This window comes from Pseudomicrostroma glucosiphilum (genome assembly GCF_003144135.1).
Source record: "Pseudomicrostroma glucosiphilum strain MCA 4718 unplaced genomic scaffold BCV69scaffold_2, whole genome shotgun sequence".
Classification (NCBI taxonomy): Eukaryota; Fungi; Basidiomycota; class Exobasidiomycetes; order Microstromatales; family Microstromataceae; genus Microstroma; species Microstroma glucosiphilum.
In genome coordinates, this window is record NW_020289914.1 from 1532535 (window position 1) to 1555022 (window position 22488).

Below are 22488 nucleotides of genomic sequence, written 5' to 3' on the forward strand. Positions count from 1 at the left end.
ACTCATGATCCTTTGAGTTGTACCCTTCGCAGCCTTCCACCATGGCAAGGTTCGCTGATCTACTCTCGGCTGGAATCAACACATCAGAAGAGTTCATACAGAAGCTCAAGGGTGCCCAAGATCCCATCTCGATCGAAAGCTCAGGGCCGTCCTCCTCTTCCGCACCCTCCTCAATCTCAAAGATCGAGCTAGCGCATCTGGCATGGGAGCTTTCAAGGTCAGGACAGCAGGCGGTCGCGACGGTTAATATTCCTCAGCTTCCATCAGTGCTGCTAGGATGGCTCCTTGATACTTTGTCAACTGCAGCAAAGCCGACAGGCAAGGCAAAAGCTGTAATGTCGGTGTCTTCAGGATCGCCTCATACAACTGCAGCCTACTACACACTGCTAGACTCGTTGACTTCAGAGGCAGACCTTTCAGACTTGGCTCAAAATTCGTTGTCGTCGATTGCCCCCAGGTCAACGCCTCAATCCATCGTCTCTATCGCTGCTGCCCTCTTCAAGACCGATGATGTAGCCCTCTTCAGATCTTGCCTTCCCGTAGCTGCAGGACCTCTTTCGCGATTGCTCAGTCCTCTAATGTCGGGCCTCCTGTCCAGCCCAGGCACTCGGCAGGTAGTTGACGAGGCTCTGCGAAGTGTTTGCGTCAGGATCGTAAAGCTACCGGAAGGATTTGAGGAGGAGGACGCTGTCATGCAGGGTATTACACGGCTGGTGCAGACAATGTGTATGCCTGCTGTAGAGGCCTCTGCCGAGGGTACCTCCTCGTCCTCGTCGAAGGTGAGTGACGGCGCTCGGATTATGAGCTTTCAGGTACATCTGCTGACGCTGTCTCCGTTGCGCTACATAGTCTTTACAGTACTTCCTCCAGCATTCATTGTTGCCCTGGACCCAGGCTCTCGACCGTCTGTCAAATTCCTCGAATTCAGAACAAGACATCCGTCTGGCGTCGTCAAGGGCTCTCTCGTCCCTTCGAAAAAATATCTACGCCTACGGCCAGTCGATACTGTTCAATGGTTTAGCTACAAGGCAGCTGCTCTTCCCATCATCCGGGGAAACAAGCAATACCGCTACGCTGGGTTTGACAGCAGCGCTACGACAGCACCTCGAGGCTGGATTGAACGCCCCTTTTACTACTTTGCATTTACTTGTCCGATCTGCCGTCAAGGCTCTACAAGTCTATTCAGACGACCTTGCTTCGATTGCGCGAGCTCATCACAAGAAGAAGGCAGCAGCGTCGACACTCATGCCAGGTCCTGAAGTCCCCTCCACTGAGTATCTGGACAGGGAAGAGACCAGACAGGCTTTGGAGATGTCCCTATTTGAGCAATTCATCGGCCCGATCTTGGCTTTGGTGACGTCTCCCAAGGCCGCGTCCGCCCGTGAAGCAGCGCAGAGTCGATCATCCATCTTACACGTTATAGTCGACACTAATTTCGGCACAACTCTATCAAATACAGGGCTTTGGACAAGTCGTCTTACTGCAACTGCCCAGGCAGTAATTTCAGAAGTGGCGTCGACCGGAGACTCGAAAGCGCTGATGGCTTCGATGTCTGCCATGCAAGCTTTATGGAGTATCGATCAGAATATTGCTCGCCAACATCTGGAGGCGCTGTTCCGTTCCATATGCACTCGAGATCCGGTCTCGGACGTCGACGCCGAGCTGACAGCCAGCTTCCAAGCTCTCGTCGATGACGTCCTCATATCTTTTGCCCGTTCCCAGGAAGTCCCATCGTTCGTCGCCCTTCTCATCCAGCAAGTCGCTGACGTCAAAGCGCGGCCGTGGCATGAACTCATCGGTCTCAATTCTCAACAATTTGTAGCCGCACTGGCAACGTCGGTGGGAGCTTACGTCTCTCCAACACAAGTGGTGCCGCTTCTTACTGACGTCGCTGCACGAGTGGAAGGCTTGTTCGCATCACTTCGGTCAGATGCGGCGCCGTCCGACGAACAGGGAGGGAAAAGAAAAGGCGGTCATGATGTCGTAGAGCAAAGGCACATTCAACTTTCGAATGCGCTACAGCTTGTGCATCCTGTGCTGTCGGCGTTGAATATTCCTGCGGCCATCACAAGCGAAGCTCTTCCTCCTATTGTTCGGATTCAGAGTTTTCTGCGGGAGACAATCTCTCTTAGCATGAACGCAACATCGACCGCAGCTGTCACGACTCGTCCAGCGAAAAAGGCTCGGAAGTCCAGTGGTCAGCAGCCAGCGGTGCACAGTGCCGATTCCGGCCAAATCTTAATTTCGCAATCTCTGAGCCTTGTAGCAAGCTCTTTGTGGTGCTGGTACGGGCTTTGTACGGCCCTAAAGAGGCTGGATCAGAAGAGCGGGTCGGATCGACTGGAGCAGGTCACCAATTCGCTTGAGGAGCTCGGATCTTGCTGGAACCTCCTGCTCGCTGCCTTCGCTGGCCCTGACAATCAAGCGTTGTCAGTACAGAAGGGAGAGCTCATGCTGGAGGTTGTCAGGCTCTTGCTCTACAGGAGGGAGATCGAAATGGAGTCAAGGTCTACCTCTGAGCCTGTAGCGACGCCGGATGCTATGGAAGCATTCTGGTCGGCTGTGCTCTCAACACTTCATGGCGGAGAGGCGGGTCCGACGCAGAGTGCGCTCTGGGAGATGCTCTCCAGGCGTTGGCTGCTCGTTGCGAGGTGAGTATGCTCCGCCTTGACCAGCGTCGAGGCAGTCTCTTACTGATTCACTGTCTTCACAATTACCGCCAGCGCATCGCCGCCTCATCCAGAGTTCCTGACTGAAGTGTCGTTGCTTCTCATTGAGACACTGCCGCCATCACCAAGAGGATCCTCACGGCTTCACAACAGCTCAGCCGCCGTGAGCCGCAACGCAGACTTTCTTGAGCTGAAGGAGTGGAGAGCAGAGATCATGAGCCAATTCGATACCCTAACCTCGGGAGACGTCCCTGGCCGCGATGCACTACGAGTCTTTGCAGCATTGGCCGCCTTCCCTGAGCAGTATGTCCCCAGTGAGCTCAAAGAGCTGTTTGTTCAGCGAGCGATCAGTGCTGCTTCAGCTGTTGCAGAAGATGCGGAGTCTTCTGGAGACCTAGTGGCAGTGAGGCGCTGGCTGACTCAAACTGGGAAGTCCACCGCAAGGCTGACGAACTCAGTGGCGGTGAGTGGAACCGAACCGGCTGGAAAAAGGTTGTGAATTACGTGTCTAACCTTCCTTCACCTGGCTTCTCACATCCCCCACAGGAGTCCGTACTCAGGGCCTGTCGCTCTCTAGGAGGGGCTTCGAGCCCAAGTCCAGCTCTCGAGGAGGCAAATGAAGAACTCATTCAGATCTGGCTCACAAGACTGGTCGAATGCCAGCACCTGGACGACTCCCAGCTGCAAGCTCTGGTCAGCGATTTAGAGAAGAGTCGCTTTGCCAACATCCTACTCGAGGCCTTCATTGGCACAGGGCAGAAGATAGCCTCGGGTGTCAAGTTCTCACTGAACGATGCTGGCTTGCTGTCATCTGACCCTTTCGAACGTTGGAGCACACCTGTCTCTGCGTTCAAGGGTGTCAGACTGGCGCTCAGCCTAGCCACGATTCAGAATGGTGAAGATGGAGAGCAGGTCCGACAGACGCTCGAATGGGCTGTCAAGGTGTTCGACGCTGAGGAAGTCTGGCTCTCAAGGTCTGCCATCGTCGACGATGCTCTGCCTTCAGAGTATCTCGCGTTGGCTGCAGTCTGCTTTGAGAGTGGCGACGGAGGTCGTGGCTCTAGCCTAGGACAGCGCATTTTCCGAGGCTTCGCCAACATTTCAGCCAATCGAGACAAGGAATCAGGAATCGCTGAGGTCGAACGTGCCTTTCATCGGGCTTCTGCTCTTCTTGCTGTCGAGGAGTACGAAGACACGTTGAAGTCTTTGATCCAGGACATCGAAGTCAGGAAGCCAATGGAGGGAGCACAGACCAGAGCATTGCTGACGACGCTTGGACTTCTGCTCAAATACGGACCGGAAGGTAAGCTATAGCGGTGACTTTGGGACCAGCTCCGGCGGAACGCTGACAATCGCTCTCCTGCTTCCAGGTTCTCTGCTTGTCGCACAGAAGCAATTCACCCGCCTTCTCAGTCGACTGCAGCACGTAACGGCGCAGGGAGACACGCAAGTGCTACTCGGCGCACTTCGGGTCGTCGAGACCGTCTGTCACGGGCGATCAATTGTCCTTCGCCCGACGGATGCTGGTCTGCTGCTTGGGCTTCTTTCTAATCTTCTGTCTCACAAGAGTCGAGATGGAGCCCAGTGCTCTGCTGTGAAGAGCTCCGCCGCCGCAGATGCTCGGGCCATCTTCTCTTCCGTTGTTGGCACAGTCGGGACTCTCATCAGACTCAGGAAAGAGCTTCTGCTGCCCATCCTACCCCAACTCGCCATTGTCCTATCCCAACTGCCGGCCCTCCTGCGCAAGCCCGCTCCGGGTCTCACGGGTCTGCAGAGGGCCAGAGTGCTCGATACAATGCCCGATTGGCTCGCCGATGCCTGGAGCGTGCGGGACGGCGACGATCTCGATCTCGTCAACGATGTCGAAGGGAGCTCAGACTCCTCACAAGAAGTCCTCGGCGAGTCGCACGCCCGCGAATTCTCCCGACTGCTCGAAGGCATCACCTCCAAGACGACTTCAGGTCGTACGCGTCGCGAAGCCGCCGCTGCCGCCTCTGGCGGGTACGGTGCGCATGGCAGTAAAGTGGACTCGCTCTCGAGGCCCTTCTCAAAGCACGCAGTGTATGTCATCCTAGCCTACATCCACGCCCTCCTCGACGGCAGCTCCAGTGACGTGACCAGTCTCAGCTCCCTAGGCATGGGCGCTGGCATGGGCATGGGCGACATTGCCGGCAGCGCTTCGAGCTACCTGGACCGACGAGTCAAGCGGGAGCTTCTGGTCGGCCTGTCCAACCTATGTGGAATTATCGATGAGAGCGAGCGAGACTGGGTGCTGGTGAGCGATCTGCTGGATGAGGCCGGCAAGAGCGTTTTCAAGGAGATTTGGAGGTCGTGGGAGAGGGGGAGATACAAGGGTGTATGATCAGGAAGGGGAACAGCGAGCAGCTACCACAGCGTCGTCATCTGCGCTCTCGAAATCCTGCGGTCGATTCGGAAGGATACATCATTGTGTGCAATATACAATTACAATTGCCGATACAAATACAGCCGAAGGGCCATCGGTACTCAAAGCTCAGAAGTCTCCATTCTCCCCATCTACCCTCCTCTTCTTCTGCTGATTCGCCCTCTTCTGGAAGAGCTTATTTCTCTCCTTGTCCCTCGTAATCGCCTTGTTTGCCGAAGTGTTCTTTTCAGCATAGGCCATGTGCTGTGCACCACTGAGAGCATTCAAGCTTCCCGCACTCCTCTTGGCCTTCTCTACCAATGAGCCCCCACCGATCCTTCTCTGTGCACCACTTCCACCGCCGAAGCTTCTCGCACCACCGCCAAGCTCGACTCCAATGTCTGTGCCAATGTCCGCCGCGCTCTCACTGGCGATCAGAACGCTCTGCAGGAGGGCAATCTGCTCCTCTTGACTCTTGTACACCAGGTCGGTCAGATCTTCCAGTCCCACTAGCTGGGTAATGACTCGGAAGGCGTAGCCCTGATCAATGAGGAATTGCTGGCGCTTGGTAGAGTAGAACATCTCCGCGGTGTCTTTTGAGACAAGTGAGTAGAAGAAGGCATTGAATCCTTCGTCGTTTCTCCTCTTTGCTCGCAGGATTCGGCCTAGACGTTGGGCTTCCTGTCTACGAGAGCCAAAGTGGGAGGAAATCTGGATGAGGCAGGTGGCTTCGGGTAGATCGATGGAGGTGTCGCCTACTTTGGAGAGGAAGACGGTGTTGATATTTGGGTTGTGCTGGAAGTGATTCAAAATGCGCATGCGCTCCGTCTGTGGCGTACCACCGTGAATGTAAGGCTTGTTGAGCTTCTTGGCGTATGCCTCGAGCGCGTAGACGTTGTCACTGAAGACGATGATCTTGTCTCCTCTGTTCTCGTGGTAATTGATAAGGAACTGAGCCGCCTGGAACTTGTTCGGGTTCATGCAGTACAGAAGCATCTTCCGTCTGGTAGACTCTCGGAGATACTCCCTGTAGAACTCGGGTGTCATTGGACACCATACCTCGGCACATTGAACGGTAGCAATGTGACCTTTAGCAGCGAGGTCCATCCAATTTGCTTCGTACAGCTTCGGACCGACGAGGAAATTGAGCTCGTCAATCTTCTCGTCCTCTCGCACTAGAGTCGCAGTTAGACCCAACTTGCTGTGAGCCTTGATCCTGGTCAAAACTCTTCGGAACATACTCGCTGGCACGACGTGGACTTCATCGAGCAGAATGAAACCCCATTCACGAGACTCTAAGAAGTTCATCATTTTCTGTGAGCTGTGAGAGCGCTTTCCGGTATTGGCCACCATTGAGTAGGTCGAGACAACGATACCAGCAGAAGACGTGAACTTCTCTTTCGTGTCAGCAGTGAAGACGCTGACCGACTCTTCCTTGACATTGCTCCATTTGAGAAACTCTCGCCGCCATTGCATGACGCTGACGCTGCTCGTGCATAGAACGAGGGTACTCTTCTTGATGGTACAGGCGGCGGTGATGCCGACCAAGGTCTTGCCAGCTCCACAAGGCAAGACGATGATGCCACTTCGAGCTCGCCCGTTACCGAACATCTTGGAGAGTGACTTCTCCTGATACGGCCGGATGTGGGTGGATGGTCGCAGATCGATGGGCAGATCTGCGTTGCGCAAGTCGGCACGGAAGTCGTACTCTTCCAACATAGGCAGACCGAGTTCGTTGCACCGCCTCTTCACGTTCTCGATCTCCTCCTCGCGGATTTCAAATGAGTGTACTGTGTCCTCATCCGCGTCCAAAGAGGTGGGATCATCTTCTGCCCCAATGATAGAGGTGAAAAGGTCGGCCTCAGCTTCTCTCCGGGCAGCTGCCTCTGTCTCAGGCGTTGGTCCGGCGGGGCCATTCGTAGACGCTGCTCCATTAGGAGCCTGACCAGCCTGCCTGGCAGCTGCATTGGTACCTGGGATAATTAGGTCGCCACGCCTTGGGGCACTGCTCTTGTCAAGGGTCTCCGCTTGGTTGGGAGCATCGCGCTGCCCTTCTCTGACTCTGGCCCCACCGATGGTCTCATCCTGCAAAAGCGTCCTTAGAGTCTCCGTCTCTGCACTCTCCACAAAGTATCGGTTGTCTTTCAAGACGAGCTTGATCTTGCCGAAAGAAGCCGTATACTCTTGGATGAAGGTGATGACGCTGTCTGGCAATGTCGACTTGGAGAGTCGATCGAGGACAGAGAGGATGTCTTGTGGCGAAAGGCCAACCGAGATGGCCGCATATAGGGAGTATGGAGTCAGACGGTACTCGTGAATGAAAGCGGGTCGACTAACAGGCTCAGCAATGGCGACGAGAAAGTCCATTGCTTGCTCAGCGATGGGACTGAAACCCTCGAGAATGATGTGGCCGTCGTCTGGGGATATCCAGAGTGGACGCGAGGAATGGTCATGCTTGAGAGCGAGGGAAGAGAAGTCTCGCTTCGTCACTGCACGAGGTCGTGGGGCGAGCTGGGCAGCATCTTCGTCGTCTTCATCATCATCTTCGAGATCGCCACCACCATTCCCGTTGCGCTGAGTAGGAGGAGGTCTGGCACGAGGCGCTGTTCGTCCACTTCGTCCAGACACCGCCGTATCTTCGTAGCCTTCCCCATCCGAAGGCGACAGGTAGTCTGCTTCCATCATTGCCTCGTCCTCATCCTCTCTGTCTCGGCGAGAGCTGTTGTTCCCTCTGCCAGTGAGAACAATACGTCTCCCCCCACCTGCCCCTCCTCCACCGGCGCTGCGAGTAGCGGCGCTACCTGTGGGTCTAGCTGCTTCGTCATCAGAATCAGAGCTGATGACCTCGGCGGCTGGGCGCCTCTGAGGAGCCATGACGGCGGCGAGGTTGGGGAGGAAAGAGGTGTCTCGGGACCAAAAGGTAGAGGGAGACAGGGATTGGGGTGCAAGAACGAGATGGATGTCTGAAAGGGAAATGGGCGATGAAATATAATGGATTGAGCCCGGCCCACTGACGCACCGTTCCGAAACACCTCGCCACCTTTACGCGCAACGGGCAGACGGCGTTGCTGGCTCACACACATATACACACAGAGAGAGACACACGCCGACACTCCATCAGTTGATCCAGCTTGCCATCCCATCTCCTCACTCTGCTTTCCCCTGTGATGCACCTGCGACTTGCACAGATGCGCCATTGTATCCTGCGCTGTGGCCCCGGGAGCGGGAGTGGCACACACACAAGCACGCAGGGCGCGAGGCGGAAGCAATCTGCCAGGCCCATGCACCGCGCGCGCCAGAGTGGCTGACTCGCCTCGCCTACACAGGGGCCCACAATACGCATCCATCGACGCATCCTGTCTCCAATCCTCCTCCCCTTCCTATCCCATTGTACAGACTCGACCTATGCCCCTATGTCTCTATAGCAACCCCTCATATACCTCGAGCCTTCGTACATGCCACCAGGCCCCCCCTCCGCCTAGACTCAGATCATCATAAAGCATCACGTCTGATCCACAGCCACAACGCATCACACACGCCACCTAGAAACACCCCTACCTCCCAGCAACAGCTCCTGTATACCTCGCTTACTTCTCAGAGCGATCAACGACCAAGCGACCTTCTTGTCTCTCTCTTGCTGGTCAAGTGACTCCGTTTTGCGACATCACGTTCTTGCCACGGTCTCTCCTCGGCAGCTATATCAGAGCCAAGCTTCCCACCTATCTTTCGACGTAGTCGCATTGTACCATCAACCGGCCTAGCCTTATATAGTCTCGGCCTCACTTCTTCAATTCGCTTGCTTCCATAGCCTATCTTCAAGAGCTTGACAAGGACTCTTGCATCCCCACGGGCCTTCACAAACCACGTTCTTCAGGGCTTCTGACTCCTGAAGCAATCCGATCTCGTCGCAGTCTATCTCAACTGCTTGCCCAGCCAGCGCCAGCGCGTCTCGCTTCTGGTTTTCTCGGTCGTCAGACATCCTCCTAGCCTCCCTTGGATTGAAACATGTTAGCGACAATGCGACCCGCCCCACTGCAGCAACCGCAACATGCGCCTCATTACAACAGCTCAGGCATAGCCACGCCCCACTCACGCCCACTGTCGAGGGCAGGATCCTCATCATCTGCTCGATCGAGTGCCAAGGAGCCCAAGACAAAGCGCAATACGTCGCGTGCAACGGGCTCCGAACCTGCCTCATCAGCATCCACCAATTCATCGTCTATGAAGAACGAGGTCAAGGCTGCAGAAGTGCCTCAAGTCGTCGGCTCCTCGACCCCAGGCCTCATCTCGCTGAGCAAGCCAATGGGCGGCGATGCGCGAGCCACGTCTTCGAAGACCAAGAAGTCAAGGGCCAAGCAGGGGCAACTAGTCAAAGTGGATTCATCAGACGCTTTCCCGCGCTCCAGCTCGACTGCCGATGCAGGAGTCATGTCTACGTCAGCTCCCGCCTCTTCCCACACAGAAGGAAGAGTGTTCGAGGCCGACGGAGCTCTGACATGGCAACAGCAGCTCATGAGCGGTCATTCGGCAGGAAAAAGCAAGTCGACTGCTGGCAAGAAAGGTGGCGCCCGGCTCAAGTCGGCTGACTCGCCGGCGAACGCTGAGGCCAGCAAAGACACCCAGAATTGGCAGCAATCCCTCCTCAATTCCACCTCCAAAGCGAAAAGAGGTCCCAAGTTCGACGTCTTTGCAGACGCTCGGGATGCTGAAACCTTCGGGGATAGTCGATCCAGCGAACTGCAACGATCTGGCAGTATAGGTGAAGATGTGACGAGGGTCAAGGTAGTGAAGAAGGCTGCCGCTGCACGAAACACCATCTCTCGTGGTTCGGCGGCTTCAGCGTCGTCGTCGCACAGCAAAAAGAGTGGAGATGCGCAGAGTCTCCCTACAAGCGACTCTGTCGGCGACATCTCTGTCGATGATGTATTCGGCAACCATCAACCCGCCATAAACATGACTCGGTCAGTGACTGCCGTCAGCAAGCCAAATGCTGGCATCAGCAACCAGCGTAATTCTCTGCCTGCTCAACCCTCGACGCCCATCAAGCGACCGCAAAGTCACCCGTCATCTTCGCCGGCAATCATCCCTTCCACTTCTGCTCACCATCTTCTACCGCCTGCCAGCGGAGCAGATGCTGCCTACGCAGGCCCAGATTTTCACAACTCTCCCAGCGCCGCTAGTCTTCCAGCACCGACGTTCAAGAGCTCAAGGGCGAGCAGAACAGCGCTTCAGATGCAAGCATCTGCTAGCGGCGGCAGATTGTCAACTGGGTCGGTGTCTTCCTCCTCTCTCTCGAGCGAGGAAGGTGGCCATGGCAAGTCAGCCGAAGTTTCTGCCAGTTCGTCTGTGAGGTCTCTGAGAGGTGGCACTGGCGCTGCCGCGGCGCACTACTCTTCCTCCCCAAACCGACAGTCGGACAGTGACCAAATTTCGCCAGGCAATGAGCAGCAGAGTGCGCCAGCGATGGGTCAGGCCAACAAATCTACCACGATCGAGAACCTGCTGGCTCGCATGATGGGCTAAAGCTTACCCTTTCTACAGACTCCATCTTCAACACTGCTGGAGTAGCCGGCAGACCTTGGTCAGAGTGCCTTTGGCTCTGATGATCATCTAGACCATCATTCATCCATTTTCCTCGCCGGTCTCGACGATGCTGGACCGCTCGACCATCTATCGCCCGTGCGCCCTGCTTCTTTTCTCTTTTCTCTTACTCAGCCTCCTTTGCTGTACACCTCTTTCGCTTCACTTGTACCTTCTCGACTCTCTCACGCATCAGCTCCGATGATGTCTCCCACACACGGTGTGTATACCTCGCCTGTATGACCTTGTCATTGTCTTCTCATCTATCCTTTCCGACGCCAATTGATACATGTTCTCATTGATACTTGGGTCTCATTTCCTTGAGCCTGTCTGTTCGAGCTCTGTGTGTGCATGTGTGCGTGCGTGCCTGCATAGAGCGCAAGAACTCAGACTCGGAACGGGAGATGGGCGCCCGCGCCCGCGTGTGGAGATGAGATGCACGACTGGCAGGACGACGGACGGATTTTCGGTGAGCTTCTTTGCCCCGCCTCAGAAGAACAGAGGAGAGCAAGGGTGGAAATACAAGTGCAGCCCTGCCTCGTCTCGGATCTTCCCCCCTTCTCCTCACGATTCCACCACTACACCGTCACCCTTTACTCCACCCACACACATACACACCTCATACACCATGGCAGACCAACCCGCAGAGACCTTCGGCTTCGTGAGTAGAGCTTGACCCGCCGTGCAGCATGCCTTGCCTTCCGAGGTGGCGACTAACACCAGTCCATACCGCTGTGCATTCTTCCCTCACCTTTCTTAGGCCGCCGACATTTCTCAACTGCTTGACCTGATCATCAACACCTTCTACAGCAACAAGGAGATTTTGTGAGTAGCCTTTCCCAGCTCTTGCCCGGAGCTGTTGCTAGCATCGCAAGGCACATGATTCTGACTGTATGCATCCCTTTCCCTTGTCTCCTTTCCAGCCTGCGAGAACTCATCTCCAACGCCTCCGATGCTCTTGACAAGGTCCGCTACTCTGCTCTCACCGACCCCTCGGTGCTAGAGACCGAAAAGGACCTTTACATCCGAATCACCCCCGACAAGGAGAACAAGATCCTCTCAATCCGCGACACTGGTATCGGTATGACCAAGGCTGACCTGGTCAACAACATCGGTACCATCGCCAAGTCCGGCACCAAGGGATTCATGGAGGCTCTCTCTTCCGGAGCTGACATCTCCATGATCGGACAGTTCGGTGTCGGTTTCTACTCTGCCTACCTCGTCGCTGACAAGGTGCAGATCATCACCAAGAACAACGACGACGAGCAGTACATCTGGGAGTCGGCCGCCGGCGGTACCTTCACCATCAGCCCCGACAACGGTCCTTCTCTCGGACGAGGAACCGAGCTGCGTCTGCACCTCAAGGAGGACCAGACCGAGTACCTCGAGGAGAAGAAGATCAAGGACATTGTCAAGAAGCACTCTGAGTTCATCTCTTACCCCATCCAGCTCGTGACCACCAAGGAGGTCGAGAAGGAAGTCGAGGAGGAGGAGGAGGCCAAGGACGACAAGATCGAGGAGGTTGAGGACGAGGACGCTTCAAAGAAGAAGGAGAAGAAGAAGGTCAAGGAGATGCAGACCTCCAACGAGGAGCTCAACAAGACTAAGCCTCTTTGGACTCGCGCTCCTCAGGACATCAACAACGAGGAGTACGGTGCCTTCTACAAGTCGCTGACAAACGACTGGGAGGACCACCTAGCCGTCAAGCACTTCAGCGTTGAGGGTCAGCTCGAATTCAAGGCTCTCCTGTTCATTCCCAAGCGTGCCCCCTTCGATCTCTTCGAGACCAAGAAGAAGCGCAACAACATCAAGCTGTACGTCCGACGTGTCTTCATCATGGACGACTGCGAGGACATCATCCCCGAGTACCTCAACTTCGTCAAGGGTGTCGTCGACTCAGAGGACCTGCCCCTGAACATCTCGCGTGAGACTCTGCAGCAGAACAAGATTCTCAAGGTCATCCGCAAGAACGTCGTTAAGCGAACCATGGAGATGATCTCTGAGATCGCAGAGGACAAGGAGCAGTACGTCAAGTTCTGGGAGGCCTTTGGCAAGAACATCAAGCTCGGTGTGCACGAGGACTCGACCCACAGGAACAAGCTCGCCGAGTTCCTGCGCTTCCCCTCGACCAAGAGCGGAGATGAGCTGACCAGCCTGAAGGACTACATCACCAGGATGCCCGAGGTTCAGAAGTCCATCTACTACCTCACCGCTGAGTCGCTCGTTGCTGCCAAGACCTCTCCCTTCATCGAGAGGCTGAAGGCGAAGGGATACGAGGTGCTGCTGATGTGCGAGCCCATCGACGAGTACTGTGTCACCAACCTGAAGGAGTTCGAGGGCAAGAAGCTGGTCTCGGTGTCCAAGGAGGGACTTGAGCTCGAGGAGACCGAGGAGGAGAAGAAGGCCGCTGAGGAGCAGGCCAAGTCTCTCGAGGGTCTCTGCAGCACTGTCAAGGAGATTCTCGGCGACAAGGTCGAGAAGGTCGTCGTCTCGAAGCGTATCGTTGGCTCTCCCTGTGTGCTGGTCACTGGCCAATTCGGCTGGAGTGCTCAGATGGAGAGGGTGATGAAGGCCCAGGCCCTGCGTGACTCTTCGATGAGCAGCTACATGGCCTCGAAGAAGACCATGGAGATCAACCCCAGCAACGCCATTATCAAGGAGCTCGCAGCAAAGGTCGCCCAGGATGCCCAGGACCCTACCGTCAAGGACCTCACCAACCTTCTCTACGAGACTTCGCTGCTTACCTCTGGCTTCTCGCTGGATGAGCCGCAGACATTCGCTTCTAGGCTGTACAAGCTGATCAGCCTCGGACTGAGCATCGACGACACTTCTGATGCTCTGGACAGCGTGGAGGACTCGACCAAGGCAGAGGAGGTCACCGGCGAGTCGGCCATGGAGTCCATCGACTAAATTGCCACGCGACGGCAGGTGCAATGAAAAGCGTGCGAGCGATTCGCTCCCGATGTTCACCTTGTATCTCCCACCACCTTGTGCTACGAGTACTGTCTGCTGTCAATTCAAAAAGACTTGTGATAGATTCTTACCGGTTGTTAGAATGTGCGTATCTCTAAGGGTGGCCCTTGTGTGTCTGTGCTGTGAGTGTGGCTGCAGGTGTGTGAGATGAGATTGTGCGCCCAGGCCTCCTCGCCGGCGGCGCGACGCCCAAGGAGTCGAGTGCTGCTTCCGCGTGTGTGTGTGGTGTGCCTCGCTGCCTAGACGCCCCTCCACCACTGCTGCTACCAACACTGCCGCCATTATCGCCGTCCTCAGCGATCAATCCCTCTAATACCGACACACTCCGAAGGCAACAGCATCCTTCAGCCGCTACTGGAGCACCTCCTCCTTCTCGTCTGCCATCCATCGGCGTCTTGACCTCTTACCTCGCAGGCAGACTGCCAACCCCGCATCTCAGCCCCTGAGCAAACCTTAACGGTTCGGTCGTCATGAACGATACCCTCGAGCTAGGCGCAGCGTACGGTGAGTTCAATATGTGGAGAACATGTCAGCAAGAGGCCCGGTCGAAGCCTTAAAGCCTTCATTTGAGCAGCTCAGTCGACCTACCAAGCGCAGTCTAACCCTATCACACTGTCCCCTCTGACCACCACATCCCTCTCTCCTCTCCTCGGCCCTCGTAGACTTCCTCTTTAAGCTGATCATCATCGGCGATTCCTCCACTGGCAAATCTACACTCCTACACCAGTTCATCCACCACGAATTCGTGCCCAAGAGTCACACGGTTGGAGTGGAGTTCACCTCGCGGGTGCTACTCCTAGGTGCAAGCTCGCCACTGCCTCAGCAGGGGGCCTTTCCTGGCTCTTCTGCCCACCCGGACGGGGACGCAGATGCTGATGCTTCTGCCCACCCGGACGGGGACGCAGATGCTGATGCAAATGCGGAATACGCATGGAAAGGTCGGGGGAGGGGCGGTCTCGCCACAGGGATGACCCCTAGTGTCTCGACGACATCGACTATTGGAGGCAGTAGCAAGACGAAGCGCGCGAGTGCAGTCAAGCTTCAACTGTGGGATACGACTGGGCAGGAGAAGTTCCGGAGTGTTACAAGGAACTACTACCGAGGGGCAGCGGGGGCTTTGCTTGTGTATGATGTGACAAAGTGAGTGGCGCTCAGCTACAAAGTAAAAGGGGATCGCTTCACCGAATAGGGCTGACTAGGCCTCGCTCCTCTCCTGGCGACGAGCAGACGATCCACCTTTGAGTCTCTCCCCCGCTGGCTTGCAGACGTCCGTTCTCTCGCGGCAGAAAAGGTGCTGGTCGTCGTAGTGGGCAACAAGACGGATCTGGTGGGCGGGAGGAATCGCTCCGGCGCTCAGATGGGTGGAGAGCAGGCCTCACCGCCTAAGCGTGAGGTGGAGTGGGAGGAGGCTAGACAGTGGGCTGAGAGTGAAGGTGAGTGGGGCTGTGCGACCGTGCTTGGCGTGCTGAGAGATTTGAGCTGGAATGACTGACGATGCGCTCGTGACCCACATCACCTTCGCATAGGTCTGCTCTTCGCTGAGACTTCGTCGCTTACAGGGCAGAACATCGAGTCCCCCTTCACGCTGTGCGCTCGAGGGATCATCGATCTCATCGAGAAGGGCCTAGTGGCCCCCGAGGAACGTGAGCAGCCCGTCTTCTGGTACTTCTGCAGTCATTTGCTGAACTTCTCTTTTCTACTCACAACGCCTACCCACAGCCGGCTCAGGCATCTCCTACGGCGATCGCCTCCGAAGTCACTCGCGCTCCGCATCTGAAGCAGGAGGTCTTTCGAGGTTCTCCTTTGCCGACGTGATCCAATCTGGCAGCAGCAGTAGTACGCGGCATGGCGGCTCGAGCGGTGGTGGACTCGTGAAGTTGAAGGAAGCTTTTGGAGTCAGGGATGGGGGAAAGTGCTGCTGAGGTCCGTTTCGCCAGTGTTGAAATCGTCGTGTGTATAGCCGTGGCTTCCCCTCTCCTTTTCACCCTCCCGCTTCCGCGCTCCTCCCACTTTGTATCATTATTCATCGATATCCTCTTTTGCACATTGACTTCCCAGTGGCGAGTTTCGCAAGGAGACTAACGTCTATCATCGTGGACTGTGGAACAGGAGCAGACAGGCGATCGTGCCAAGCCGGCAGTGGCTTCACTCAACAAAGTGAGGAGAGGGCGACTTGCGCTCAGACCCTGACGACAGGGCCCTGCAGGAAGGTCCTCTCGGCTCCTCGTCCTCCTGACTTGGCCCTTGCTCGCACACTTTGACCACCGCATCTCCTGAATGTCGCCACGAGTGACGTCCGGATCAGATACTGAAGTCCTCGAAGAGCTCCTCTTTTGCTACCGTCGGCGGTCCGTCAGACTCGGAAGCAAGCCTGTCCGTCATTTGCTGCCGCACTTTGGACCCAGTAGCCTCGTTGCCCGGGGGCGCAAGCACAATGCTTTGCAGGACATCGTTGCCTACTGCTCGCACGCATCCTTTGAGCCAGTCGTCAGTTTCTACACACCGCAAGCTCGCATTAGGCGCTGCCTGACAGAGGTGACAGTACAGCAACATCAGCGACTGCCTTCCTCGGGGCAGCAGCAACATTGGTGTCGCTTGCTTAGGCGCTACGAGCAAGGAGGATCTTGATGCTACATCTCCACTGCCCACAAGACAAATACCGAAGCAAGAGCACTTGATCCGCCTTCTCCCAAAGCTCTCGAAACGACTTCTGTTGTCTGCCTTGCTTCATCTTGTAACGGCAGAGCCTCATCACGCCGTCTTTAGTTTCCTAGTACATACACAAGGCGCTTTTAGAGCATCAATGCCTTCGACCTCTCTTCGTACAAGATCACAATCGCCTTGCAAGGAGAGGCGGCGGACTATCACCATCAGCTCGCTTGCTTTCTGGCTCATACTGGGGACCAGTCTGCTGCCACTAGTCCACAGTGTCCCCAACTTCCTGCCCTCACCCGAAGAGCAGCTCGTCTTGCCTCGTGGCTGGGAGAGGGGTACACCGCCGGAGGACGCCCTCAGTGAGCTCACCCGCCGTCGGTACAGCCACAAGCACGACCATCCAGGACCCTCACAGCTGCATCAGTGCCTCAAGACAGCCGGTGCAGACTGGGACCTTACTTCGCCTTTCCTCAATGGTACGGACAATTACTGGGAAGCAGCCCAATCGGACAATCTCCGCTTTCACTACCACCCAGACGCAATCGTCTACCCTCGCTCAGCGCACGACGTGGCTCGAGCCATACACTGTGCAAGAGAAAATGGCAATGTACCCGTCACTGCGCGTAGTGGAGGGCATTCCTTCATTGGTCTGGGCACGGGAGGAGAGGATGGTCATCTAGTCGTCGATCTCAAGTACTTCAACCATGTCGATGTAGCGCGAAATGGGAAGACGGCCAATATCGGACCTGCGGCAAGGTTGGGCGATGTCATCCTCGGGCTTTGGGGAAACAGAGGAGAACTTAAAAAGGCCATTCCGCACGGAACATGTCCCGTTGTGGGCGTGGGGGGACACGCGCTCTGCGGAGGCTTCGGACCGACATCGAGGAAGTGGGGCCTCACGACAGACGCCTTCGTCGAGGCAACCGTCGTTCTGGCTAATTCGACGATCATCACTGTACATCGCAAAGACAAGGAGAATACTCCCAAGGGCCAGCTACTCAAGGCCCTACGTGGCACAGGAGCACAATTTGGCATCGTGACCAACTTCAAGTTCGAGACTCACGACGCCTCTGGCCGTTGGACATTCCTCGAGTATCGCTGGTCCCCTTCAATCAAGTCTGGCGACGATATCGCTCGCATCATCGCAGCTGTGCAAGGCTTTGCAACGGAGCCCAAGAGCCATCTTCCTCGTGAGCTAGGGTTTCACCTGCAGATCTCCCGTGCGAGCCCTTCTGACCCTCCAGGTGGAACCGTAGCGGTACACCTACGCGGGGTGTACATGGGCCGCAAGGCCTTCATGAAGCACAGCATCATGTCTCACCTCTTCATGCGACACATCCCAAAGCACGGAGCTCCGCAACCCGACTCTCTGAGGGAAGAGGAGATGAGTTATCTGCAGATCATGGAGGAATGGGACGACTTTGGCGTGCCGGGCAACAAGCTCAACACGCAGCTGGAGCGGACTAGGCGCAACAATTTCCTCGCTCGGACACAGCTGACTGTCGGGCAAAGAGGATTCTCGGACAAGACGCTGCGCAACATCACTCACATGCTCTTTGACGAGAACTTACGCCACATCGGTCGAAGCTCGTCAGAGAGTGATGGGCTGCAGCAGGCCAGGTGGAACTGGAATGTGTACATGGAGATGTACGGCGGTCCTTCACCACGGCACGCAGCCGCCGAGCTGGCCCACGCCTCCTCTTTCCCCTTCCGTGATGGTCTCTGGCTAATCCAATCTTCCGTGGGTACCTGGGGTCACCAGTCCCTAGGACCGCAAGCACATCGCTGGCTCTCTCTTGCAGAAGACCACTTCCAGTCCGCCCTCGCAGCAGATGGAATCGAGCGACGCTCCTTCCCCTGCTATGCTGATGCGACGCTGCGCAAAGGTGAGCAGTGGAAACACCTCTACCACGGTGAATCCATCATGCGCGAACTTGAAGTGACAAAGCGGGCAGTAGATCCATGGAACACCTTTCGTTCACCCATGAGCATATGGGGAACCCAAAATCGTCTACCTCTTGGAGAGAAGCACAGGCAGGAAGCTCTTCAAGCAGACAAGGACAAAAAAGCAAAGTTGGAAAAGGAAAAGTATGCAAAGTTACATCCTGCAATGCAAATGGGGAAACATCACGGTGCAACAATCAAGACGACGCAGACGCATGTAAAGGGAGTCAAGATTTTGCATCCGCTGCCGCGCTCCTTGCCTTGGACGGGGATGGGAGCTGGTGAGTTGGGATGGACTTGGGATGAAGAGTGAGATCATGGATACAATCGTATATAAGTTTTCCGTCTGGACTAAATCAATCTACTCTGAAGCCTTGCAGTGAGACTCTTCATTTGTCAGGTGAGATGAGTAATTCATGGTTGCAAAAGTATGTATAAAATGTCAAGGTACCTCCGAACATGCAGAAAGAGACGGAGAAGAAGAGTGTAGGAAGGATGGACCAACAGAAGGAAGGAGGCATCTATGAAGCCTCAGCCCCAGAAGAGAGTGTGCCCGAAAATCCTTGCGCTTTCTCCAGCGCCCTCTTTCTTACTTGAGACGCCTCTCAGTGTTCCTTCGGCCATTGACATAGTCGGGCGAGTCGAGGGTGATCTCCGGGCTTCCATAGAGTGCTCGGTCCACTGCCTCGACACCAAGCTCAAAGGAGTGGTCTTGGTTTCCCACTTCGTACTTCCAGCTTCCGAACCTTCCTCTGCTGAGAATGTCCCATTTCTCCTGGAGAGGGGGGAGCAAGTCAGCCAGAGCAGCGTCACGACCCAGGGAAGGGGTGGGGTAGCCCTGCACGAACTTTCGGTGGTAGAGGGAGACGATCTGGTCTGTGCCCTTGCAGAGCTCCGTGGCCACACAGCCCTTGATGGTGTCTGCCAGAAGAGTAGCGGCATTGACGGGCTTGGCGTCAGACTCAGAAACTTCCATCATCAAACTCCAGTAAGGTCCACCCTCGGCCTCGCCCGAAGGCTTGCCAGTAGAGGGGTCAGCGTACTGGATCGTCTTGAGCTTGACGTCTGCCTGAGGGCAGTTGTTGGGCGAGTAGTTGGAAAAGACGGTAGCTCGGTAGAAGGGGCAGTCGTCCTCAGGGAAGTACAACCAGCACTTGTCGCCGATCCTTGGTGGAAGCTCTCCACGGATTCCGATACCGATGACGTGGGTAGATGAGAAGAGGAGACCCTCCTTGGTGGCTGCGAGCATCTTCTTGTGCAGAGCAGCGTCACCATTGTCCACCTTGAGGTTCTCGACCAGGTAGTCGACAGCCATGGTACTGATGAGGTGCTTGTACTCAATCGAGCCACCGTCATCGAGGTGGACCTTGTGACCAGGACCATCGACGCTGACGACCTTCTTGTTGAATTGCAGCTTCTCCTTGGGAAGTGTCTTGGCTACCGCCTTCCATATTCCTCCAGTTCCACCGTATGCGGGGAACTTGAATGTAGCATTGGGTCCCCAGTTGCCGGCAGTCTTGCGCTGGAGGGTGTTGGAGACGACCAGCTTGAGCGAAGGGGCAGCGACTCGCTCACCGAGCCACTTGCATTGCATAGCCGTGGTCGGGTAAGCCCAGACCTTGAAGTTGTATGGCCTCATGAAGAGATCAGCAAGACCCTTGCCTATGATACAATGAGAGCAAATAAGAGCGGTAGACAGAGCTCAGCTACGAAGTCTCGAGTCAGCGGACGCCTCTCGCGCGTACTCACCCATCATCCTGATAATCCACTGATCGAATGTCTGAGGAGTGTCCTTTGCCCTGATTCGCTCCTCCTGGGCATCGATCATTCCCTCGATACAGGCAATCTGCTGCGCGACTGGAAGGACAGAGATATTGTTCTGGTATGGGTAAGGGACCCAAGTGTTGAAGCTGCGAACGTAGGACACCCTCTGCATGGTGTACCAATCGCTCTCCTTGGGGAGAGCCTCCTGGATGACATCGTCAAAGTATGCGTAGTGGGAGAAGATGACGTGACCTCCAACGTCGAAGAGGAATCCTTCGTCGGTCACATCGGTGGAGGCGAGTCCTCCGGCCTCGTGAGAAGCGTCGATGAGCAGCCAAGACTCGTCGCCAGAAGCTGTCTTGTTGGCGCCGTGCAGCTGGTGAAGACGCTTTGCTGCGCCCAGGCCGGTAGGACCTGCGATGGTAGGAACAGGAGACGTTAGGACAGCCTGTTCGTCCCGGAGGTTGCCCTCGCCCGCTGTGATGACTTACCGGCTCCAATCACGAGGGTGTCAACCTTGACGTGAGACATCGTCGGAGGTGGCAATGAGAGATGTCAAGAGAGTGAAAGGGTGACGAGGGTAGCAAGGAGCGAATGCAGTGAATGTATGCCTGACAAGCTGATATGATCCCAATGCTTCTATCTAGTGTGTACGTGTGCAAGGGTTGAAGAGCGCGAGATGAGACGAAGAAGGAGGAGCAGCAGGAGGAGGAATGGTAGGACGCCAGGGTTGCAGCCCCCTACGCATACGAGCCACTTCACTGAGGAGATGCACACAACATTCGGGAGCGGAGTCTCAATTCATGACGCTGCCACGTGCAAAAGTGTCTCACACCGCCCTCGGATACCAGTCATGGGCCACACTTCCCCGACGTCGACGAGACTGCAGAGGCACGCCGGACGAGGAGTGCTGCTACTGCTGGTGCTGATACTGATTGGCATTGTCGATTGCGCTGCCCGTTGACATGTTTCATATATGCTCTGACTGATTTCTCTCCGTCGCCTCTGTCTTTTACTTGCCTTTAATGGCGCCGCAATTCCGTCGCCCAACACCCAGCTACCCGCCCTTGGGCAGCAACGCCCAGGCGCCCAAGGCCACCAATGCTCCACTGAACTTCTCTGCAGGCGTGTGGAAGAAGAGGGCAGTGTTGATAATGCAGAAGATCCAGAGTCCCACTAGAGCCAAGATGCTCGACATCACCACTGCGTTTTGCACCCTCGCCGGCTCGCCTTGCCTGAAGGGATTGCGATTCGAGCGCAGTGGCCGCGGGAAGATGGGTGTCAGGGACTTGGGAAGAGGATATTGCAGACCTTTGGGAAGGAACTCGTAGAAGAAGTGGGCCATGTAGGGGGTAATCTCTTCCAAGAGGAGCAGGGAAGACAAGAGCAGAATAAAGGTGTGGCCAGAGACGTCATGCCCTCCCCTCCAGACTCCTCGTAGCCTTCCGCTACCGATGCCCTCCGTGACGAGGAGATGAGCAGTCTTGAACAGATCCGGTCTCTCGCTCAGGCTAATTCCCCTGCGTCCTGCTCGGCAAAAGGCTTCGTCGATTGGCGAGTTGGGCATCCGGAAAGCCGACACATCGCCAGCCACTGATGCCTCTCCCGAAGGGTTAGACATGCCATCCAGTGCGTCTCCCGCCTGGCGAGGGACGCACACACCGCCAGAACTTGTGAAGATGCGCTCCATTAGGGGAGGTCCGAATAGCCAGAGGGAAAAGCAGATCCAGGCAGTCGTAGCAATGGCGTACCTCAGAAGACTCTTCGCTAGCGGACTAGCCACTGTAGCTTCCTGATCCTCTGGCCCAACCTCGTCTTCTGCAGCTCCATTGACCTTGGCAGCATCCGCTTTTGCCTTCCCCTTGGCAATCTGAGCCGCCTTCTTCGCTTCGGGTGACTCCGGTCCTCGGAGCGTAAGCGCCTGAGCCACCCAAGCAACCGAGGTCCAGGCCCAGGCATTCTTGATGAAGACGCGGTTGAGCAGATTGGTCCTCTGAGCGAAGATCGACGCCACAGGCTTGAGATGCTCGGCTACCACATCACCTGTGGAGGATGCATGAGGAGAAGAGAGGTAGACATTGTATGTATGTGTTTGCAAGAAGAGGGAGAGGATGGTGAAGGCGGTCAAGGGACCGAGCAAGAGCCCCAGGTAGACAATGTGGTACGGAGGAATCAGTGACAGCTTGGGAGGGGAGGCCGGACGATCCGTAGTGCCCGTGGAGGGAGCGACCATTGCTTCCTAGGTATCTAAGGGCTCGAAGTCAATGGGGTGATAGCTACTGAGCTAAGAAAGGGTGGAAAAGTAGGCAACACGAAGGGGGCAAGAAGCTTTGCGGGCCTCCACGTCTTGACGCTGCAGCTCCACTTCCTTCCGCTAAGCCACAACGCGTAAGGTCAGCGTCATCACGGTGTGATGTAGACAGGTCCGCTGATGTCCAGATAGTAAGACGGTCGTTGGGACCCCTTTGAAGCTGTGATTGTTCGCATTCCAAACGCAGCAAGTCAGTCGGAGGTGCATAC

At 55.9% G+C, this 22488-nt stretch overlaps 9 protein-coding genes across 9 annotated transcripts; 6 read left to right on the top strand and 3 right to left on the bottom strand.

Annotated features, from left to right (window-relative positions):
• Positions 1 to 41: 41 nt before the first annotated feature.
• BCV69DRAFT_292511 (hypothetical protein) lies at positions 42 to 5033 on the top strand (the record flags this gene model as incomplete). The annotated part of the gene is made up of 8 exons (XM_025493799.1): positions 42 to 779; positions 859 to 1839; positions 2023 to 2197; positions 2267 to 2651; positions 2724 to 3132; positions 3216 to 3972; positions 4040 to 4152; positions 4237 to 5033. The coding sequence occupies 8 exons, from the start codon at positions 42 to 44 to the stop codon at positions 5029 to 5031; spliced, it is 4353 nt and encodes a 1450-aa protein (XP_025350401.1).
• Positions 5034 to 5083: 50 nt separating this feature from the next.
• Positions 5084 to 8033, bottom strand: BCV69DRAFT_280850 (DNA repair helicase rad25). The gene has a single exon (XM_025491758.1). The coding sequence runs from the start codon at positions 7924 to 7926 to the stop codon at positions 5182 to 5184; it is 2745 nt and encodes a 914-aa protein (XP_025350402.1). The 5' UTR covers positions 7927 to 8033; the 3' UTR covers positions 5084 to 5181.
• An 846-nt stretch (positions 8034 to 8879) lies between these two features.
• BCV69DRAFT_113016 (hypothetical protein) lies at positions 8880 to 10955 on the top strand. Its single transcript, XM_025489104.1, has one exon. It carries the CDS (start codon positions 9058 to 9060, stop codon positions 10573 to 10575), a length of 1518 nt encoding a protein of 505 aa, XP_025350403.1. The 5' UTR covers positions 8880 to 9057; the 3' UTR covers positions 10576 to 10955.
• A 311-nt stretch (positions 10956 to 11266) lies between these two features.
• On the top strand, positions 11267 to 13542 carry BCV69DRAFT_289403 (HSP90-domain-containing protein; the record flags this gene model as incomplete). The annotated part of the gene is made up of 2 exons (XM_025493669.1): positions 11267 to 11293; positions 11393 to 13542. The coding sequence occupies exon 2, from the start codon at positions 11512 to 11514 to the stop codon at positions 13540 to 13542; it is 2031 nt and encodes a 676-aa protein (XP_025350404.1). The 5' UTR covers positions 11267 to 11293; positions 11393 to 11511.
• Positions 13543 to 13849: 307 nt separating this feature from the next.
• BCV69DRAFT_292514 (ras-domain-containing protein) lies at positions 13850 to 15527 on the top strand (the record flags this gene model as incomplete). The annotated part of the gene is made up of 5 exons (XM_025493800.1): positions 13850 to 14109; positions 14268 to 14745; positions 14833 to 15038; positions 15132 to 15248; positions 15325 to 15527. Exons 1-5 carry the CDS (start codon positions 14076 to 14078, stop codon positions 15525 to 15527), a joined length of 1038 nt encoding a protein of 345 aa, XP_025350405.1. The 5' UTR covers positions 13850 to 14075.
• A 552-nt stretch (positions 15528 to 16079) lies between these two features.
• On the top strand, positions 16080 to 18628 carry BCV69DRAFT_280853 (hypothetical protein). Its single transcript, XM_025491759.1, has 2 exons — positions 16080 to 18485; positions 18585 to 18628. The coding sequence occupies exons 1-2, from the start codon at positions 16409 to 16411 to the stop codon at positions 18611 to 18613; spliced, it is 2106 nt and encodes a 701-aa protein (XP_025350406.1). The 5' UTR covers positions 16080 to 16408; the 3' UTR covers positions 18614 to 18628.
• Positions 18333 to 20581, bottom strand: BCV69DRAFT_280854 (hypothetical protein). Its single transcript, XM_025491760.1, has 2 exons — positions 19954 to 20581; positions 18333 to 19866 (listed from the first exon to the last, which is right to left on the bottom strand). Exons 1-2 carry the CDS (start codon positions 20138 to 20140, stop codon positions 18794 to 18796), a joined length of 1260 nt encoding a protein of 419 aa, XP_025350407.1. The 5' UTR covers positions 20141 to 20581; the 3' UTR covers positions 18333 to 18793.
• BCV69DRAFT_112964 (hypothetical protein) lies at positions 20438 to 20979 on the top strand. The gene has a single exon (XM_025489103.1). The coding sequence runs from the start codon at positions 20648 to 20650 to the stop codon at positions 20930 to 20932; it is 285 nt and encodes a 94-aa protein (XP_025350408.1). The 5' UTR covers positions 20438 to 20647; the 3' UTR covers positions 20933 to 20979.
• On the bottom strand, positions 20845 to 22229 carry BCV69DRAFT_280855 (hypothetical protein). Its single transcript, XM_025491761.1, has one exon. It carries the CDS (start codon positions 22199 to 22201, stop codon positions 21026 to 21028), a length of 1176 nt encoding a protein of 391 aa, XP_025350409.1. The 5' UTR covers positions 22202 to 22229; the 3' UTR covers positions 20845 to 21025.
• Positions 22230 to 22488: the final 259 nt, after the last annotated feature.

Coding starts and splice junctions, on each gene's coding strand:
- BCV69DRAFT_113016 (XM_025489104.1), top strand. CDS start 9,058: ATGTTAGCGACAATGCGACCCGCCCCACTGCAGCAACCGCAACATGCG.
- BCV69DRAFT_280850 (XM_025491758.1), bottom strand. CDS start 7,926: ATGGCTCCTCAGAGGCGCCCAGCCGCCGAGGTCATCAGCTCTGATTCT.
- BCV69DRAFT_280855 (XM_025491761.1), bottom strand. CDS start 22,201: ATGGTCGCTCCCTCCACGGGCACTACGGATCGTCCGGCCTCCCCTCCC.
- BCV69DRAFT_280853 (XM_025491759.1), top strand. CDS start 16,409: ATGCCTTCGACCTCTCTTCGTACAAGATCACAATCGCCTTGCAAGGAG. Junction 18,486..18,584: donor TTGGACGGGGATGGGAGCTG/GTGAGTTGGGAT, acceptor GAAGCCTTGCAG/TGAGACTCTTCATTTGTCAG.
- BCV69DRAFT_112964 (XM_025489103.1), top strand. CDS start 20,648: ATGAGACGAAGAAGGAGGAGCAGCAGGAGGAGGAATGGTAGGACGCCA.
- BCV69DRAFT_280854 (XM_025491760.1), bottom strand. CDS start 20,140: ATGCAGAGGGTGTCCTACGTTCGCAGCTTCAACACTTGGGTCCCTTAC. Junction 19,867..19,953: donor GTGGATTATCAGGATGATGG/GTGAGTACGCGC, acceptor ATTGTATCATAG/GCAAGGGTCTTGCTGATCTC.